This window comes from Leptonychotes weddellii, chromosome 13 (assembly GCF_054177405.1).
Source record: "Leptonychotes weddellii isolate Sample4059 chromosome 13, ASM5417740v2, whole genome shotgun sequence".
NCBI classification, from domain to species: domain Eukaryota; kingdom Metazoa; phylum Chordata; class Mammalia; order Carnivora; family Phocidae; genus Leptonychotes; species Leptonychotes weddellii.
Window position 1 is genome coordinate 60923593 of NC_138381.1, and position 20402 is coordinate 60943994.

The 20402-nt window shown below is 53.4% G+C and overlaps 1 protein-coding gene across 2 annotated transcripts; it reads right to left on the reverse strand.

Moving 5' to 3' along the window:
* Positions 1-354: 354 nt before the first annotated feature.
* Positions 355-19956, reverse strand: SEC14L2 (SEC14 like lipid binding 2). Of its 2 annotated transcripts, XM_006742213.3 has the most exons (12): positions 19796-19956; positions 17566-17641; positions 13437-13480; positions 12981-13040; positions 12517-12705; positions 11341-11436; positions 11104-11164; positions 10625-10708; positions 7322-7428; positions 7078-7217; positions 6759-6928; positions 355-1966 (listed from the first exon to the last, which is right to left on the reverse strand). In XM_006742213.3, exons 1-12 carry the CDS (start codon positions 19847-19849, stop codon positions 1836-1838), a joined length of 1212 nt encoding a protein of 403 aa, XP_006742276.1. In that variant the 5' UTR covers positions 19850-19956; the 3' UTR covers positions 355-1835. The 2 variants fall into 2 exon arrangements, with proteins under 2 accessions (XP_006742276.1, XP_081657952.1); XM_081801826.1 differs by lacking the exon at positions 17566-17641 and having other exon boundaries at positions 19796-19946.
* Positions 19957-20402: the final 446 nt, after the last annotated feature.

Here is a 20402-nt window from a genome sequence, read left to right on the forward strand (position 1 = left end):
ACCGCAGGCGTTGCACGTTCTCCCCGGACGCGCACATATCAGCGCGCTAGAACCTTCCGGCACGTATCCAGAAACCGAGTGGGGCGGGGCCTCCGCCCAGACCTTGAAGGCGGCCCGGAGGCCCCTTGGCACCCTTAACAAAGATGGCGGAAGACAGCCCATCGGCTAAGCCAATCGGGAAGCAAGCTGGCCGTTGGGCCCCATGGGAAAGCGCGCTAGAGGAGAGCAGCGGGTGGCTTCTGCGCATGCGCCCCACCTATTGGCGACTAGGTGGTGTTCCTGAGACGTAAATTTTGTCATTCTGAGTGAGGGGCAGCGAGGAGCGAGGCGGTGGGCATTGACTTCCACTCCCTGTGCACTGAACGTTGCTTTATTCATTGGTTAATTTTCCTAACAGAGCGCTGTAAACCAAGGTTGGGATGATCCCTCCTAAGCGGTGTGGCTGGTGCCGGCGCAGCCTCAGGCTGCTCTCGTCAGTGCCAGCCTTGCTCCTTCTCCTTCCTCAGCCTCCCCAGACCATCTCCCCACGCTGGGCCAGGGGGCCTGGCTCTCGGAGGGAAAGGAGTTCCTGCGAGGGCCCGGGGGAGGGGCGGGGGGCGCTTTCCAGTGTTCGTTTGCGGGGCGTGGCGTTGGGTTACGGGCTGTGGTTGCCCGCAGGGTCCGTGCCCTGCAGTCCGTGGTCGCTGAGCGCCCCCTTGGCCATCCCTGTTTGTCACTGTGGACGGCGAGGCTGGGGGCCTGCGAGGCTATTCGTGGCTGCCCCCAGATGCAGGCCCGGCCTTTGGCCTCCTGCCCAGGCAGCCTCCCCGCCAGACACCAGGAACCCAATGCACCAGCCATACGCCTCCCACAGAGATGGGACTGCCAAAGCCTTGCTGAGGTCAGTCAGGAAGCAGGCTGGCCGGCACCGTGGGAGACTCAGACTGGGAAGGCCTTCACTGAGATCTACTGTCTTGATCCCCCACTTGTCATTTTTGTGTGGGGTTCTCAAATGGAGAGTTACTTGATGAGAGGCTGACAGCACTGAAAAGGGGGAGGGGGGTTGGAAGCCTCAGGATTCACTCCCACCCTTAGCGTCCCGGGCCCATCCTGGAGCTGGGATCCCTGGAGGTAATTTCTCTGTGCTTTGCGTTGGAGGACAGTGGCTGGGTACCAAATCTCTGTCCTGAGAAGCTCTGAGTCACTGACAATCAGTAATTAAAGAGACAGCCAGTGGGTCCCAAGAGTTGCAGAAGTCTTGAGGTGGCCTCCCTGTCTACCCCTGAGTGGGAAGAGCTATACTGACTCAGGCCATCCCTGAAACCTGGTGGGAAAAGCCAAAAGGTCCCAGCCTTGGAGATAGAAAGTTTAGAAGAGACTTTGACCCCCACCATAACTCTAGCAACCTGCTACCTTGCTACTCCTCATAATGATCTAGACTTAACATTTTCATTTGGGAGCAAGTTCCCTACAGCTGGCTTCCCTGAAGTGTTAGGTCTCAATCTCTCCCCGCTTTTCTAATTTCTGCCCTGCTGTCACCTGCATCTTCCCCCCCCCCCCCATCCCTTCCTGTCTCAGCTCTCACTGGACAGGTGAAGTTGGCACAGCTTATAGGATGGTAGATCCTTATCATGGTGCCCAGCCCCTGGGGACTCCTGAGTAATTTGAGAGGCAAGGAGACCCTCTCCTGCTGCTCCCCCTCTTCCTAATTCTGAAATGAAAGTTCCCCAGATCCAGCCCAAGTTCTTTCTTGTAGCCCAGCTTTTTTGGGCATCTGGGTACTGGGAAACGACTGTTATAAGGGACAGAAACCGACAGGGAGACACTGGGAGCCATGCCTGCTGTGGGAAGAGGCATTACTTTGGGGTGACTGCCCCCAGCTGTTTCATCTTCTCTTCTGAGGCTTTGTCTGGAAGCAGGACCTCCACAGTGAAACTGACCTTCTTGGCATGAATGAAGCTGTAGGTGTTGTCAAACCGCAGGACATCTGAGGGGAGGCAGAAAAACAGACATTCAGGCAATTCTAACAAAGGACAGCGATTTTTGTTGTCTGAACAAGGCAGTGTGGTACGTGATGAGGACAAAGGTGGCATAAGGAGTGGTCCCTCACCTTCTGAAACTTAAGCTGGGCTGACACAATATTCACAGAGAGAAAGAAACATAAGACAGAACATGCCGAGTGCCCGATGAGTGAGACAACCACATCTGTCACAGCTTACAAGGAGAGGGTCCTACAGACTGACATCATGTAAAAGGCTTTTGAGAGGAGTTACAGCTTGAACTGGCGGGGCAGAATCAGTAGGAGCAGTTGTCACAGTAATAATAGTAATGGTAACAATGGCTACCTAGGTGTCTCAGCCCTGGGTTGGTAATCTATATATACTATTATATTATTGCTCAAAATAACTCTATGAGTTCAGCATTAGTCCTGCTTTATAGCGTATAAAAAGGAGGTCACTGTGTCACATGGTGAGGAAGTGATGGAGCTGGAATTTCCCTCTGACCTGCATTGCTGCCTGACTTGGGCCCTGGGAAGACAAGCCCCGTTCAGTTTCTGGCGAAGGCAAAATATACAGAGTTGTTGAACCAGGAAAGTATCCCATAGAAAGATAAATGGACAAAGATGCGCACTGCACCCCTGTTTGTAATCATAAAAGATTAGGAAAACTCAAAATGGGCATGGAGTTGGCAGAGACGGCTTTGAAGCCTTGGCCAAGGAACAGACTGCTTTTAATCTAACCCCTTTCTTTTTGAGAAGTTGTTCCCTTTCAGTCGAACAGCCCTTCAAGAGAACAGAGTGTGAGAACAAAAACACTGGCTCTGCCCTTTCTCTATCCTGGTCTTCTCTCACTTTTCCCAGGGAGAAAAAAAAAAAAAAATTAAAACAAGCCAAAAAAAAAAACCAAACAAACCAAACAGTGTATTTATTCCTGAGATTTCACCTCTCCCCTTTCCTGCCCCTAGATAAAATGCATAGTTTAGACATTGGGTAGACCCACCACCCACACTTTCTTCAGGGTGGGAAGTATTACTCATCAATTTTCTCTGTACCAGAGGTCGTTCAGAACCAATAGTCCCTCTGGAAAGAGGGACACTTCCTCACTGCCCTGCACGACAGAGCCCCAGCAACCAGAATCGGTCATGCTGGAGGAGAGGTCTGAGCTCCTTGGATCAAGCACCACCACCGAGATGGCTCTGCTTTGCATAGTCTGCCCTCAGAAACAAGGAAGGGGCTGTTCAGAGGTCCAGGCCCAAAGGAAGTGGAGTTCATGAATTGCATGGTTCATTTTGACACTAATCATGTATTGACAGACCTGTAGAGCGCCCCCCCCCAGAGATCCTCCAGACTAGGGCTCCTCCACTTTTGTTGGGAACTGACTCCCTTGACAATCTGATGAACGCACACAACTTCAGATCTTCTGGAGCCCATCACGGACCCTTGGCGGCACATGGGTGTGATCGTCCCCTCTCATTGATATATGGAAACAAATACATATTCTAAATTAGCTTCCTTCTATTTCTCCTGATGGGAGATTAAGTGCTTTTTAAATTATGTGTTTAGGTGGGTTATATTACCCATGAATTTCATTTCAGAATTGTAAAGGGGAATTAGACACTGTATGTTATAAAAGAGAGGTGTTTGGTCTTTAAGATTTAGTCACTGCTCTGGGGAGTCCACAAACCCCAGATTAAGCCCTCCTGCTCAAGAAGTGCCTGGCTGGCTCAGTCAGTAGAGTGTGTGACTCTTAATCTCAGGGTTGTGAGTTCAAGCCCCACATTGGGCATGGAGCCTACTTAAATAAGTACATAAATAAAAAGACCTCCTGCTGTAGCCCATTCTCCTCATTTTAAGGAGAAGGAAATCAAAAGGTAGTTATTTAGAGACACTTGCTCAAAATACTTGGGAGAGTTGGTGGCGCAGCTGGACTCAGAAACCAGGCCTCCTGGAGCCTGGCTGGGCTCCCGAGCACTGCCTGGCAGTAGTGTGGAGCCTTCATCCAGTGTTTTGGGTCTTCTAGACCACCTTATGCACTCCTGGTGGACAAAGTCCAGATCTTTTCTGCTGAATCTTCTTTCCTAATAGAGTATTCTACACTCAGGCCCTCCAGAAATATTAATCGAGAGAAAATGAGTGAAACTAATTCAGACTTTGTCTCTCCTTCTCCCTACTTAAGCACACTTGGGCAAGGACCAGAATGGCCTGGGGAGGATTCATGTGCTCTCGCCATTGGAGGCTGGGATGGAGTTTTAATTTCTCCACTGGGAGATTACGTTCCACTTTGCAGGGAGTCGCCTGGTTCTTCAAGGGCACTGCCCTCCCACAGGTGAGCTTGTAACCTAACACTGGGTTCTCTCTGGGCTCAGGTCTAACCTGAGCCATGGCTCCAGGCAATAGCTGATCCCACCTCATTGTTTTTATCCCTGGGAAGGGGACTTGGGTGCTGTGACCTGCCTCTAATCCTCCTTGGAATGGACAAGGAGCAGCTCCCAAAGCTCCGCAGGCAGATAAGTGTTCCATCTGGGAATGTAACCAAGAAGGGCTAAAATAAATTTGGGGTTTGCAAACCTAAGTCTGGTTATGTTGTAAGGTTCCCAGTCCTTTCTCAGGCTGCGTCCTTCAGATACCGTAGACGGGCAATGCTGGAAAATGGGTTTGGGCACTGCTGCTGGCTACATGATCTTGGGTAAATTACTTCCCTGGTCTCGGACTCCACTCTTGCCTCTGTCACATCGGGGACAGACCTGCTCATCTCTAGGATAGGCAATGGCCTAGAGATCTGGACCAGGACTCTAGGATTCCCTCACGTCTTCTGTCTTTTGGTGTGTACACAAGCTACTTTGTGGGAAAGATACCGTCCCTTCTCCATACCTCAGCTTCCCTGTCCATTAAAAAAAAAAAATCAAGCTTCGGGGCATCTGGGTGGCTCAGTCAATTAGGCATCTGCCTTCAGCTCAGGTCATGATCCTGGGATCCTGGGATTGAGCCCCGTGTCAGGCTCCCAGCTCGGCAGGGAATTTACGTGTCCCTCTCCCTCTGCCTCTCCCCACACCAACCCCTGCTTGTGCTTTCGCTCCCCGCCCCCTCTCAAATAAATAAATAAAATCTTCAAAAAAAAATTCAAGCTTCTATACAAAATATGCTCTGTGGATAGTAGTATCTGGGCTGGTGTGCTAGGCCTTGTTCTTACTGAAGCATACATTAATATGCCTTCTCCTCCAAGGACCTGGCTGCTTGCTCACTAACAAGAATACTCCTCCCCAGGGAGCCATATCACAGAGCATCTATGAGGAAGGGGCGGTCGAGACCGAAGGTTGCCTGGCAGGTGGGGAAGTACACAGCACTGGAGGTTGGGGTGATGGTGTAAGACATCTGGGGGCTACCTCCAATATCTCCTGGTGATGTTGCCCTAGAAATGGGGCACAGGGCTTCTCCCATCTCCAGCACCATCTCCAGGATGGTCCTTCTCCTCACACAGGTCTTGTCCTAATGACAGTGGTGTCTACAGTGTGTTGAGTGCTTGTTGTACCCCAGGCATTATGCTAAGTGCTGCCCATTTAATCATCATGTATCCCCATGAGGTAGAGAATTTGATCCCCATTGTAGCAATCAGGAAACTGAAGTGCGGAGAGGCTAAGTCACTCGCCTAAGGACTAGTCAGTAGGCAAATCCAAGTCAGCTCGATGATAAAGCCCTTGCTCTCATTCATTTTCCATGTCTGGCACATTGGCTCTGATAGAAAGGAAACTGGAGATTTGAAGGGCTTTTTGTGTGTGTGTATGTGGTTTTTCTGCTTACAAATGTAGTACATGGTCATTGTAAAATAACCTAGTTGCAGAACTAGTGTAAAAAAATAAAGCCCTCTAGAAGCTTCCTACCATCCCAGAGATAACCACCATCACAGTTAGCATACATTCCTCAGAATTCTTTTCAACGTATATACTTTAAAAAAACAAAAACAAAAACAAAGAGAGAGTATACTGTATGCTATGTTTCATTCTTTGTTTTTTTAACATGTATTAGACACTTTACATGTCAGTTTTTCTTTCGAATGGGTATAATGTATTCCATGTATACACATGGACCATAATTCATTTACATAATCCATTAACAAGACCTTTTTAAGGCCATTTGGTTTATCGCCAGTTGCCCAGGCTGCTAGGAACATCCTTGTACCTATATCTTTGTGTCTTTGTGTAAACATTTCTGTAGGATACATTTCCAGAAGTAGAATTGCTGAAAGGGAATTTTAATCGATACCGCCAAGTTGAGGAATGTAAAACACTTTCAAATGCCTGTTTGCCATTCTTATTCCTCCTGGCTAAACTTCCTGTTCATGTCCTGTACTTGGGTTTTGATCAAGGTGGAGATAAGTGAAGCTCAGAGGGGTCAGGACTGGGCTTTTCAGCATTCTGCTCACCCTGGGATCCCTGCACCCACCCAGGTAGTTCTGCCTCTAGGAGCATTCCCCAGAAATGTCTGGTCATAGTCACAGATCCAGTTAAACTTGGACCAGAGAGCAGGTGTTCTGAACCCTTGTGATCACCTAGCACCATGATTCACCTCGACCTGGAAGTATCAGGTCAGAGTCCCGCCCTGCTGCTAACCAGCTGGGCCCCGTGGTCATTTCACCTCTCCAAGCCTAGGTTCGTTCCCTCATCTGTATAAGGAGAGGGTTGAACACATGGAGGCCCATGTCTAATTCTCGTAGTCTGAGAAAGAGGGACCTCACAGGCAGACAGCTAGGGCAGAGGCGTTAAGCCAGGACAGAGGTACTTACAGATGCCAGGATCAGTGCAGGTGAGGGTCCCATCCTCAGGAACCAGGTGGGCATTGTACCTCTGGTTGGAAAGCACCTCTGTCATCTCCCCTGCCCGCTGCCGCTCCCCCATCTTGGTCTTCAGGAAAATCCCAAAACCGATGTCGGAACCATCTGACATGAACTGCCACCTGCAGGGGACATCCGCCCGTTCAGACCTGATTGTGTCTGTTTGCGTACTCTCTGGGGGTCCTGCCACCAGGGCTTCTCCCACCCCAGCCCGACCACTGGCACCTGTGGCTGAAAGGCAGAGGTGGCCTATCAGGGTCCAGAACACTACCTGAGGACACAGCCAGGGAAGAGGATCTCATACTCCACTTGGTGGGAGGAGCCTCGAGAAATCTGCACACTGTGCTCATACTGCTGTTTCACCTGATCTCGCACATAATACTTCCTGGGAATGTCACCCCCATAGTTGATCTGGAAGCAAAGCACAGAGTGAACTGGAATGTGCATTTGAGCCAGGCTTCCCTGGTGCAATCCCTTGCCCCTCCGGGCCCTGCAGGGGACTACACGGCCCATACCTTGGATTTGCACTTGGGGTTTCCATCAGGATCAGTCATGGTGCCCCCATACTCCACAGGCAGCTGGTCAGGGCTGATATATTTCAGTAAAACCTCCTTCCAGTTTGCTGGCAGCAGAGGGAAGGAAGGAGAAAAAAAAGGATCACCACTAGGCAGGATTGCTTCACTGCCCTGGTGGTCCACACAAAAGGGGCAGGAAAAACCCGTCTGCCCCACAGCCCAGAAAACGCTAGGAGCACATGATGTGCACGCAGCTCGGCAGGGGGTTCAGGAGGAAGCATCACTCAGAGGACTGCCCTTTCGCTGGACTAAGAATTGGAACACCTAGAGTCCTGTGTCCATTGCCTCTGGCCAGTTGAGCAACCTTAAGTAAAGTCACTTCATTTTGAGCCTGGTTCCTCCTGCCCCACACGGCTCCGGTGGGAGTGAGGTGACCTAACTGCTTGAGAGGGTGCTGTAAACTGTTAACTCCGTACACGTATGAGAGTATATGATCACTCCCAGGGAGGTGGTACAAATATCTGGTGTGCAATCAGACGGAACAGAGAAAAGAGGGAAGGGCATCCCACGCGGAGGGAACAGCATGTGAGGCAAGCAAGAGGGCCTGAGTCAACCTGATCTGTCCTGGTTCAACTGAATTCCAGGAGGGTCCGACCACGTGTCTCATTCCTTGCTTTCACCTACACGTATTCGTGCTCAATCGTGACTTACCGACTGCACCACAGTCGAGTAGCCCCTTAAACAGGGCTCCCTTGGCTTTGCCCCAGCCACAACTTCACTTCTGCTCTGTTTTTCAGGCTGTCTAGCTGCTGGTGACTCGGCTCTTTTCTTTTTTCTTTTTTTTTAAACAACCAAGCCCTTTCCTGACTAGGAGAGTTTGACTCTGGTGCAACCAATGCTGAGAACCACGTCACCACTCCGAATTCCTAAACTAGTATCAGCCAAGCACAATATTTTGATACTGGAAACCTTGCCGTGCCAACTCTATAGCTGAAAATAGGCAGCATCTCCAAGTCATGGGGTACGACCCGGGGTCGTCTGCTGCTGAGGCTGGCTGGAAGCCCACAGGGGCCGTCCAGGGTCTCCCAGCCCTCCGATTTCTAGGGTCCTGAGACCATACAACTCCTGGAACACAGTGTCTGTGCTCTTGGGCGGGGGTATAATCTGTGCTTCCTAAGCTCCCCTGACCTGCGCAGAGTGAACGTCTTCCCTCCTCTGTTGAAGACCCGGTAGCTTCTGAGCCTGAGGCGGGTTTGGCTGAAAGGGTTGCAGGTGTGGGCGGGGAGAACAGCCTGCACCTCCTCCATAGTTCTGCTGCCAGGAAACCCAACCGGCTCATGCTCACGGTGGGCGGTAGCAGCAGCAAAGCCAAAAATCATCAGAGCCTTTTGCTCAGATTTTTTATTTCTTCCCCCAGCTCAGCTGGAGGGTTGGAACAAGGCCAGAGGGGCCCTTCCCATCTTACAGAGAGAGTAACTGAGGCAACAGGAAGCCAAACTTGTTGCTGCCAGAGTCAGGACCAGAACCCAGAAGTTCTGAACTTTCCAGAATGCTTCACGCCACTCCCAGGGCTCACCACTGCACATCGGGAAGATCTCCACTTTCGCTGTGTCGCCTAATTGTGAACATTCAGAAACCTTCAGAATCCCTATTACCTACCCCCAAGCTCAACTCCATAGGTGGCACCAGGCCTGACATGAGGCGGTCCCAGTCTACCTTTCTGGCCTTTTCTTCCCACCAACTCCACTTAATGATCCGGCAAAACTCAGCTCCTCTCTGTCCCTGGTTGGCTTGATTCCTGCGAATCTTCCTTGCTGGCTTCTCCTTGTGCCTTGATGTCCTCCCAGCTCCCCTGCATATCCAATCCCTGTCGAGTGTGGCCCTGCCAAGCTCAACACTTCTTGCTCCGCCTGCCCTTGAACTCAGATAGTCAACCCCAGGGTTTGGCCTCTGCTCTTCCATGGGCAGTGTTTACTCTCAAGATTTTAGCTGCTGCCTATAATTGAGAATTCCCGAATTTCCAAACCGGAGTCCTCTCCTCAGCTTCAGGCTCACGTACCCTTAACATCTGTACATCTCACAGACTCCCCAAACTCAACGTCAAGGTTATGTCCCCCCGCTGAACTAATCGCCCCAGATTCATTGCAATACTCCGTTACTCATGCTAGACACCAGAAAGTCATTCTGGATTTCTCTTCCTCCCTTCCTACGCCCAGTGGATGGCGTTCTGCTGTTTTACTTCCTAAGTAAGTCCCAAATCCCTCCTTTCCTCTCTATCTCTACCGCCATGGCCCCAGCTTGGGCTTGCAACAGCTCTTGCATGGACTGTGGCCACAGTGTACAGACTGGTACCTGTCCTTCGCAAGCTTGCCAGTCAAACGTGTCTCCGTTTAAAGTCTGAGCCGGGTCCTCCCCCCGCTCAGAACTCTTCTTGGGTTCCCAACAGCCCATGGAGCTGTGTCCCAGCTTCTCAGCACAGTGCCCTGGATTCTCCATGCCCTGGCTCCCAGCTGCATCTCCAGCCGCACCTCACCTCTCACCACACCCTGGCCCTGCCGCGCTCTCTCCGACTGCCTGAGCCGCGGTGCCTAAGGCTTCGCTCAGTGCTATTCTTTCTGCCCAGCGGCTTCCTGCCTGGCTTCATCTGGCTGCCTCTTACTCATGCTACAGCGCTTGGCTGAGGCCGGCATCCGCTCCCGCACGGGTCGGGAGGGCTGAGTGCCCCCGCTCTGTGTTCCCACCCATTTCTTGATTTCCTTCTTTTACATTTAACATATGGGGCTGCTGCACATCTGTTTGCAGCTCCCCTTCCCTAAGAGGGCCAGGAGCTCCTCAGGGGACTCTGTCGGATGCATCTTTGTCACCTAGTCCAGGGTTGGCCCACGGTAGGTGTGCATCAAAGGAAGCCCCTCCTAGTTGCTCCTAACTAGAAGCAACCTCACCGCTCCTGTGGCCTCCGTGGTGCTTTGCCTCTGCTCTTTCCCATACCTTTTCTAGCCTGTATCCGTTGCTTTCTCTCTAAAGACCTCTCTCCTGTTACACTGTCAGCTCCCTGAGGACAAGACTGGTGTTTCGTTCATCTTTGCATCTACAGTGCTGAGCTCAGTACTTTCTTCTAGAGTGTCTGAGAGGAAGAGTCCTTGTGAAAACAGAGAGGAAGACCCTAGCCCGGCCCCCACTTGCTCCGGGATCCCACTGCTACCAAACCAGCAGAGGAAGCCTTCGCCCTAGACACTTCTAAAGCTATCCCCAATTTGGGCCACAGACCAGCCGGTGGTGCTGAGAAGGGTCTGGGCTACTCACCCCCCAGGACCATGATCTTCTTGCGCGTGTCCTCACTCAGGAAGGGTTTGATGAGGTTATAGGCCACAGGAAACAGCTTGGGGGCTGGAACAGAGACCAGGCGATGTGAGACCGGGAGCAAGGCCCACTATGTCCCTGACAGTGTCCTCCCCAGCCCCGTGTCAGGTCACAGGTTCCCCAGTGCTGTGGAGCCCACACAGGCAGCCCAGGGTATGAGGCTTGACATGGGTACCTGTCTGACTTCCAGCTTCCCTGTCTGGACAGCGAGCGAGTCTAGCCTTCCTATGTCACCGGTCTGAGTGGTGCCAAGGAGGCAATAAACCCTAAAAGGTTTGTAAATTGCAAATCGGTCTGCCTATGTCAGAGGTCCTTGGATCCCCTCCTCTGGCTCACCCCGTTCTACTCCCCTGAGTTTGTCCCAGGAACATCGTTGGCCCCTCTTTCCCAACTGACTTCATCGCAGATAGTTCCCAACTTACCTTTAACAATGAAAAGACGCTTCAGCGTTTCAGGGTAGTTTTCCTCAAACATGCAGAGAAACTATGGAAACAAAATTACTGAGTCCAGTGGGCTCAGACCTCTGTACCAGGGAGGCAGGCCCTGCCTCCTCCAGGCCAGACTCGGCCTCCTCTGCCTCACCCACAGGGCCTCCTAGCAGAGGGGCCCACTCCCACTTTCTCTCCTCTTCCCACTCCCCTCCCAGCCCTGCCCCTCACCTCCCCATAGGCCTCCACCGCAGGCTTCCAGAGATGCTTGAGGCCAAGCCCCTCGCAGTCATAAATCAGGGTGACGGTCTCCACCTTCTTCCCCACCTGCAGGGGACAGAGGAGCAGAAAGTCACAGTAGGCTGCCACACCAGAAGCCTACCCCAGTCCAGGGCAAGAAGCTGATGTGCTCATGTGCCCATATGGCGAACAGGTCTGGGCAGGGCCATATCTAGGGTTTTCCAAATTGAGATAAGCACCCCAGGCCAGAATTATGGCCTAGGCTAGTCACTCTTCCTGCCTAGGTGTCCCTGTTCTCATCCAGTAAACAACTGGGTAGATCTAGATTGTATCTAAGGTCCCTTCTGTTCTGCAGTCTGACCTGGTGGCCTCCCGATTCCTCTGTGCGCAGTGCCTGGTAGCATTCCGCCCGTGGGGCCTCGTGCGGCCACTGATCTGGTACATGGGCCCAGAGCCTCCCCGTCCACCCTAAGCCCTGAAGGGTGCCCATCTAATGCTTCTCGGCATCCGCGGCCTATAGGGTCTCTGCACATACTAGGCCCTCAGTGCATGTTCGTGAATAACAGTGTTAAAATGTCCCCAAATTTATGACATCATTTCGCTGGATCCTTACACAGGCTAAAGAGGAAGGCAGGAGAGAAGAGCAGGGTGGCTCCAGCACTCTCCTTAGCCTTTTTCTCAGAGAGGGAATCACCTGTCCTATTCTTTTTTTTTGAATACAGAGCTAGCAAAGCACAGACTCTCAGCTCATCCACACCAGTGGTACCCAAATACTTGCTCAAGGAGAGGCTGGTCCACGACAAAGATCTTACCAGTGCCCAGATGAACGAGAAAAGCAATGATACTGTAGTATGTTACTTACGAAACTAAATTTCTTCGATTTAAAGGACTGCCCTTTATTCCGAGACTATGCCGTTCCTATAGTTTTGGGAGTTAATTACGGAATTGTAGCCAGTAAATTTTCTTTTTAAGTCCTTACTCGGAGAAAAATAAAAATCTGTCAACATGGGTCAGTCCCTAAAACTTGGAAATTTCACTCGTCCGTGAAATCCAAACGCCTGGGCCTGAGCCCTGAAGCTGTGCTTAAATCCCTGTGTGATACGCCTGCTTCTGCTGGAACGCGTCCACGGCGGTGAACTCATTCTCAACCGTGCTAAGCCCACTCGCCTTTTCGGTCTGGCGGGCACACTCCTGCAGGAGCCGCTCACAGTCCCGCATCTTGGTCTTGAGCAAGTCCTGTTTGGTGGCTGAGAGGAGCAGCCCCTTGGCATCCAGAGGTCCAATGACATCGTACCAGATGGGGCAGCCGTCCAGGTCATAGCCACACATGCCCCCTGACAGATACTGCTGGACCACCTGGGCAAAGACACAGAGGGGGTGCCTGGTCAGCAGGCCCGGGGGCAGCCAAGCCTTCCCTGTATCCCGGGGCCTTTCTATGGGTTCATCAGGCTCTCCCTCCACAGCCTTTCCCCCTGGGTGCCAATGGATACCCACTCTGGGAACCATTAGAGCTCACTTGGCATCGTCAGACCTTTCCTCTTGAGGGTCCCAGTCTGACAGACTCAGGACACAGACTGTGGGTGCAACAGACCTAACTAACACAGGGGTGGGGCAAGATCATTTGTCCTCACCTCTGGAGGCTGCCAGCTCGTGATGTTGTCGATGTCCTTTTGCTTTCGGAACTCCACATGCTGCAAACATACAGTCAGGGCTTTTCAAAAAAAAGCGGGGGTGGCAGAACCCCTCATAGGCATCTAGCAATAGGCGACACCGTGTCTCAGGTACATCATGAGAAGGCAATTGGCAGGACTGGAAAAGAGGCACTGCCTGTTTTAGAGATCCGGGCAGAACGGACTGTGATTCTTATCTGGCCCAGAACTAAGAAAACTTTGTCTTTCCAGGGAAGGGGAGGCACTTTGTCCCAAAGGGATAAGGCATCAACAGTGGCCAGCTAATACTCAGATATGCCACGCGAGCCAGAGGCTGTGATTGGGTGGGCAGGGTGGGCAAAGGAAATCCAAGCCCAGTGTGATTCTGATGGGTGGGAACCGAGGCAACAGTGGGATATGGAGCCAAATGGAGCTCACCTTCCGGAGCATGGCCTCAGACTTCTGCAGGTCGAAGTTTCTTGCTGTAACAGGGAAATGTGGTCAGGGTTAGACCAGCGGGCTGGGCGTCCAAGGACAGGGAGATTTCCCTATTCTCATGCTGGGGCTGGTTCTTCTCCATCTTCACCCCAGCTGACTCCCAGATCACCCCACATGCAGAAGCTTAACAGGAGGACTTTCTCTGGGGACTTCTGGAACACCATAGCCCCTGAAGAGCAGGTCAAGGACCAGGGCAGGTGGGTGCAGCCTTGTAATATCGCGGTCAAAAGAATTTTACCCTAGTGGATGCAAGAGGTGAAAGATCTTAATCTCCTCTCAGGGAAAGTGAACCCTGGACCCCCTTATCATTCAGCCTTCCCCCTTTACACAAAGTTAATCTCCTTCACGGTCTAACATCCAGTTCTGAGAACTTGACCTACAGTTCAATGATGAACACAGCTGCCCTGTCATCTGCAGTGGATCTTTCCAATACGGGTGAATTCCATGCTGCCACCTGCGTCCCCTCGGCTGTCATGTTGCCCATCCATGGATCCCTCCTCTGACCATTCCTCACGGCCTGGTTTCAAGTCCATCCACAGAACTTCCCTTTGGATGTTTTCCAGTCTGCAAGTGCCCTACTTAAAAAGTGAGCCCTCCAGAACTGAGCACAGCACCAGGTGTTGCCTACTCTTCTCCAATAAAGCCTGAGAACTTTCTTGGCCACAGTCACACCCTTAACTCAGATGGAGCTTACAGTCAACTGAACCTCCCAAATCCTTTTCAGCTGTGCTGCTGCTAAGCCTCCTTTCCATATGTTGTGAGGTGGTTTTCTGGATCCATCCCTATCAGATTTCATCTTGTTACAGTCAGCTTGCCCCATTTCATCCTTTAAAGAGTTTCTGAGATCCAGACTCTGACCAGTTTTGCCAACTGACCTATGAACTGTCCCTCCCAGCCGTATGTCCTCTGTGGATCTGATTGACATTGAGATCTGCTGACGGCCCTGGGACCTGTGCCAGACAGGCTGCCCTCTGGACTGTCACAGGTCCCTTAATCACTGATCTCTGGGAGTGGCCAAGCACATTCCCTGACTCTGCTATCACGAAATCCACTCCACTGTCCTGCACCCAAAGGGTGCATCAAGAGATTTGACCAACGCTGGGCCCGTCATTGGTACTGGACACACATTCGTAGAACCGAACGGCCTTTACTCTTAGGAAGTTTCTTCTGATGGAGACCTTTCACGTGCCATCATGGCAGCAAGGGGCAGCTTTTAGAGGAACACAATCTGGGTTTGCATCTCAGCCCTTCCCCTTTCTCCCAGTCTGACCTTGGACGAGATATTGCACATCTCCACCTGAATCACCTAATGATCTAGAAACGCATGAAAGATGCAAAGCAACATGCTCTCACGATGGGGGATCCCAGTTGGTCTGTAAAAGTGGGAAAGCTCCATAGGAACAGGAGTGGTGGTGAAGTGTGAGCCCCCTTCTCTCCGAACGGCTCTCCAGCTCACCCGTATCTGCCAGGGTCCAACACCCAGGGTCTTCTCTGAGGGCCCTCCCTGAGTTGCCACTTGGCCCTGGCAGTACCCGGCCTGGTGCCTCCCCATGCCTGCTGAGTCAGGCCTCTCCAGGGCTCCTATGCCCTGGTCAGGGGCAGATCAAAGCTTGGCTTAGGGCACCGCCAGAGAAGATGACCTAGGAGCAGCTGTCCTGGGTTCTGATTTGATCACTTCTGAGTCCTGGAGAAGGAGGAGACTTAAACCTGCGTTCCCCCTACCTACCCGACATGCACACAGGTTCTACCACCTCCTGTTTTCATCTGGCCATCAGACCCTCCTTGCTGGGAAGCCCAGAGCTCAGCCCCAGGCAGGCGGAAGCAGTAGAGATTTCTGTGCCTGCTCTCAGGGCTGGGGTCAGGGGCAGCAGAAAACTGAACCCATGTGAGGGGAAGGGCCAAGAGTGTGAGCCCAAGAGAAAGACATTTTGCTAGCATGCACTTTGAAAATGTTTACTTTAGAATCAAAGGTAGAGAGGGAAAAGGTTTCCTTAAAAAAAAAAAAAAGAAAGAAAAAAGGGCAACAAAAACCCTAATTGAAATTCACAGTAGAGTCTGACCAGGCCTGAGCTCCTGCCCAGGAAATGTGAAGCACAAGTAAAGTACTGAGAGGACACTTCCTCTGTCTGAAGAGGCCGAGCTTGGCTGGGGGCGGGGGGGGGCAGCTGTGACTTACTGGAGAGAATGCCAGCCTGGGAGTCTGAGGCCCTAGGTTTCCGCCCCCATTCGGCTTCTCATCAGCTGTGTGCCCTCATGTACGTGCCCTCCCCTCTCTGAGCCTCCGCTGTTTCGTCTGGCAAATGAGGATGACGATAACGCTTTGAAATTCTTGCAAAGAGAGGGGTTATCCCAGGACTGGGGTGTCGGGAATGTCTGGGAAACCAACTGCCAGGAGCCTGGGGAGCCTCCTCTCCGATAAAAGAGCTGTGTAATTGTTCGGCTCTCTGAAACCACAGGTCTTTAACTACCAGCAGCTTGGTGGTGTGTTTGATCATCTTGCAGCCGGCTCTTTAAGGCAGCACAGCCTTCCCACGCGGCCTACCCACCCGCTTCTGGCTACAGCCCTTCACCAAATGCTGGACCAAAATATCCTCCAGCCCTGGACTGACTCCACTGCGCCCCCGTACCGCCCCTCCACCCAATCTGAGTGGGCGGGTGGGGCGGAGTGTCACAACATTTGGGGGGAAAGGGGCAAGGGACACCTCCAGAGGCGCACAGGGCCCCACGTGGCTTTCCCGGCTGCACCTGCCCTGGGGTGCCTACTAGCAGTCCCTCAGAGTGTGCCAGCTCCATTTCTGGGCAGAAGAGAAAAATACATCCCTTCACCTGTCCCAGGACCCCTAGGGGATGTATGTGTGTGTCCGTGTCTATAAATAACCGGACATGATACGTATTTTAATATATTGGGCTATGATTCTACAACATAACTGAATCTCTGTTAACCTAACGCAGTGGAATTTTCTCTATTATTTCAGTGTCTGGTAATTAAGTTTCTATAAAGAAAAAAAAAGTGTGTCACAGGAACCAGAGAGGGTGGCACATGACTCGAACCACAGGAGAGGAGAAGAGAAAAAAGAAAGGAGAGATTTCATGAGTCAGGGTATGGGGTTGAGCTGGACTCTGATGCTAGTGGAAAGCCGTACCCCTCACTAGCACATGCAGAGTTCTGTCATGTTACATCTCGCAATAAGCAGGGCACCCTATCTGGTCCTGTTCTACCGGAGGGGAGCCTGAAGCAGATGTGCACCCGTGGCCCACGTGCCACAGCCAGGCCAGGGCAAGCTGGAACTAGAACGTGGGGCTCTGGAGCCGGGTGGTGGCTTGAGGGCAGTCTGGTCAACTGAGGCCAGGCTGAGTGCCCCCCATGCCCTTTGCCCCTCCTGCAAGCTGCCTAAACTGCTGGTCTGTCACCCCAAAAGGCCACAGAGGGGACCAGCCCCTCCCACGGGCCTGCACTCTGGTTCTCTTTTTTTTAAAGATTTTTTAAAATTTATTTTTCAACAGAGAGAGAGATAGCGAGAGAGAGAACACAAGCAGGGGGAGTGGGAGAGGGAGAAGCAGGCTTCCCGGCGAGCAGGGAGCCTGATGTGGAGCTCGATCCCAGAACGCTGGGATCATGACCTGAGCAGAAGGCAGACACTTAACGACTGAGCCACCCAGGTGCCCCTGCACTCTGGTTCTAAACTTGGCTCTGCACTGACTTCCCACGTGGCTGGGTCTTCCTGGGCTTTTCCTCAATCCACTTCCCCAAGCCCATCAGCAGAGTGGGTTTATCGAATGGAGGGAAAGTGCACTGGGCTGGGAGTCAGTCCACAAGCTCCAGTCTTCTCTCTGCCTGTGGCTCAGGCGCTGTGTGACCTGGAGCAAGTTACTTCACCTCTCTGAGCCTCAGTGTTGTTATTCCACCCAACAGGAGGGTCAAGGCTATGTAATTGCCCAGGGCCCTTTTGGTTCTAAAGGTTGAATTCTCCAGATTCTCAGATTGCCAGGGGCAGGGTTTCCAAAGGGTGCCATTCTGCTACCCAGAACTAGCCCCTGCCCCAGCCTCCCGCAGCCCCTCTTCCCTCACCTCGGAGCCAGCGCAGGAGAAAATAGTCATCTGGATTCGGCAGGGTGGGCAGCACATCCTGGACATTCTCCCGAAACTGTAGGGAGAGGTAGGAGGGTGAGTGGCAGGTCCCCCCTTGACCACCCCCTGCCTGGGGCTCTCCACAGGGACTCTGCTGGACCCCTCTTCAACATGGGTCAACTCTGCAGACACTGGCTGAGCACGTGGGCTGCGTAGTGCACTCTGTCGCCTCAGTGTTCAGCAAGGAGGAGGCAGGAAGGGAGTAACACTTGCACACTCCAGTGTGGCGGGCAGCCATAGGAGATCCCAGCTAACTGTGATAGTGGACACTCGGGGAGCGTGCCACAGCCAAACCTGTCCATTCGCCAAGCACTCCCTGTGTGCCCAGCACTGAACTTGGCACTTATCTTATTCATGCCTCACTCAAGAGTCCCTAGAGGTATTACTCTCCCCATTTTACAGATGAAGAAATTAGAGCTCAGAGAGACTAAGTAACATGCCCAAGGTTGAACAGCTAGTAACCAGTAGGGCTGGGATGCAAACCCCCGTCTGTCCGAGGCCAGAGCAGGCACGCTTTCCACTGGAGTCTTCTGCCCCTTAGTAATGGACGGGTAAGCAATGCGCTGAGGGAGCAGAGGGAAGGAAGAGTTTGATTGTGACAGGCCCAGGAAGACGGTGGTCTCATACGACTTCAAAAAAAACATTTGTGGTGGGCTTGAAGGACTTCAAAGGTAGCAGGAGGAGGGAGGAGGGCAAACCAGGTGGAGGGAACAGTTCCAACAGGAAGCCACAAAGGGGAAAAGTGCAGGGAGTGCGAAACAAGAGATATGGACAGTGACCCCAAGGGGTGGCCACGTCCACCTCCAACTGCTCACTACCCTGTAGGTGCGCACACCCCCACATGCTCTCCCCATGCCTCCTGCTCCCAGGCCCTCACCTTTCTCTAGTCACTGACCTACAGGGCAGCCACAGAGGGGACCAATGAGGACCTGCCACCTCTGCCCCTTGCCGAGGTCAGCCGGGGACTCAGACCATCCCAGCCCATCCCCCAAACAGCTCCCAGACTCCCAGGGAAACTGCTCCACCAGGGCCCAGGCATGAAGCCACCCCTCACCCAGGACCCTACCCAGCCCCTGGTTTCCAGTTTAATCACCACCTAATCCCTCCTCTGCCTGACTTCCCCTGCAGGTCAGCAGTAAAACCTGAAACCTCCCTATCCAGCCTCCTTGGGATGCGGGAGGCCCAGCCTGGGGAAAAGCCTTCATGGGGCTGGTGTCTCAGCTCCACTGCCATGGCAGGAGACATCTGTCCCCCCAGCAATGGAGACCTGCTTGGCTGTGGAGCCTCCAAACCTTGAGACCAGACCCCATCAATTCTGGGTCAGAGTACAGCCAACCTCCCCTCTCCTAAAGAGTAGATTCAGTTGGTGGACAAGGGGGTCCAGCCTTCAAACTGTTGCCACCTCCTCTGCTCAGGTGCCAAGGCAAAGCCAGGCTTACCTCCTAGCCTTCTGAAGAGCATCTGCCCAAACCGCCAGCCAGGGAGGGATCTGGATTGCAGGATGGGGGCGGGGGGGGGTGTTGGTCTGAGCTCAAACTAACCTCAACCCAGTGAGTCACCCATAGGATCCCAGGCTTCACACACGAGGTGCTCCCTTCAACATCGTGGGGTCCAACCCCTCATTTCATTTCATCGAGAAGCACACTGAGAAGGATGGGTTTGCCCAAGGTCGCAGAGAGACTTGATGCCCCAGCAGGGGCTCTCCAAGTATCCTAAGGAGCTGTCAGGGCCCAGTTCATGATGCCAGTGCCCCTGCAAGAGGAAAACCTCCCGGAAATGGGAGGAAACCCGGGGCCCTACCCCTGCCCCCAGGGCCCGGCTGCCAGTCTTGAGAATGAATATTGCCTTTGTGCCCTGGGCTGCCTCCGAGAGCTTCCAAGCAACCACTTCTTCCCAGGTGGCCCCGCCAAGGGCTCGCTCGGGGCTGAGGCTGGGGTAGCCAAACTCCCTCCGGGCCTCCTCCTCGGCCCGCCCAGGGAGGGCCGGACGGGCCGCGGGGGCGAGGGGCGCGAGGCGCCAGGTGCCGCCGGCCGCAGCTCCCTCCTCCGCTCGCCGGTCCCGCACCGTCGCCCGCTTCCCCCTCACCGCGCCAGGCCCCTTCCCGGCTCGCTGCCGCGGGAGGGCGAGGCCCCGGCCCCGGAGCGGGGGCCGAGCCAGGGTGACGGCTCACCTTGGCCAGTGCCTCCTTCTGCTTGGGGCTCAGATCGCCGACTCTGCCGCTCATCGTGGTTCCGGCTCGGGGCGCGGCGGTTGCGGCAGCTGATGGAGCACGGGCTCGTTCTCTGCCGCCGGAGTAAAGTCCCAGCCTTTTGCCCGGGCCGCGGGGCTGGCGGCCAAGCCCCGCCTCTTAAAGGATCCCGAGGGGTGGAGTGGGGAGGGATGCGCTGGGCGCGGAAGCCTCCGGCGCGTCCCTCTCTGTCCTCCCGAAGGCGGAGACCCTGGCAGGAGGCGAGCAGGAGTGTCCACCCGGGCCGAGGCCAGCGGACATTAGAAAGTCAGGAAATCTGGGTTCTAGTCTCAAATTTATCCTTAACTCGCCTTGTGACCTTGGATGAGACACCTGCGCTCCCGGGGCCTCAGTTTCCCCATCTAGATGCTATCTAATGAGCTCTCCGGAGATGGGGGTCCCCTAGTGCAGAACCTCACTCCCCCAGACGGGAGGGAGCTTGCCCCGTGCCACTGTGGGGGGCCAAGTCCTGAAGCCTAGCATCGCCCTGCGATGGACTGCACGCGGTAATGGCCATTTCTCTCTGCGGTCTTTGCCCTTTTCCTGTTTG

What these genes read in the sequence shown, in the direction of transcription:
- SEC14L2 (XM_006742213.3), bottom strand. Translation starts at nt 19,849, where the DNA reads ATGAGCGGCAGAGTCGGCGATCTGAGCCCCAAGCAGAAGGAGGCACTG. An exon ending in AGAAGGAGGCACTGGCCAAG is followed by an intron (nt 17,642 to 19,795) that starts GTGAGCCGTCAC and finishes CTCTCCCTACAG; the next exon opens with TTTCGGGAGAATGTCCAGGA. An exon ending in ACCCCAAGTGCAAATCCAAG is followed by an intron (nt 7,218 to 7,321) that starts GTATGGGCCGTG and finishes CTTTGCTTCCAG; the next exon opens with ATCAACTATGGGGGTGACAT.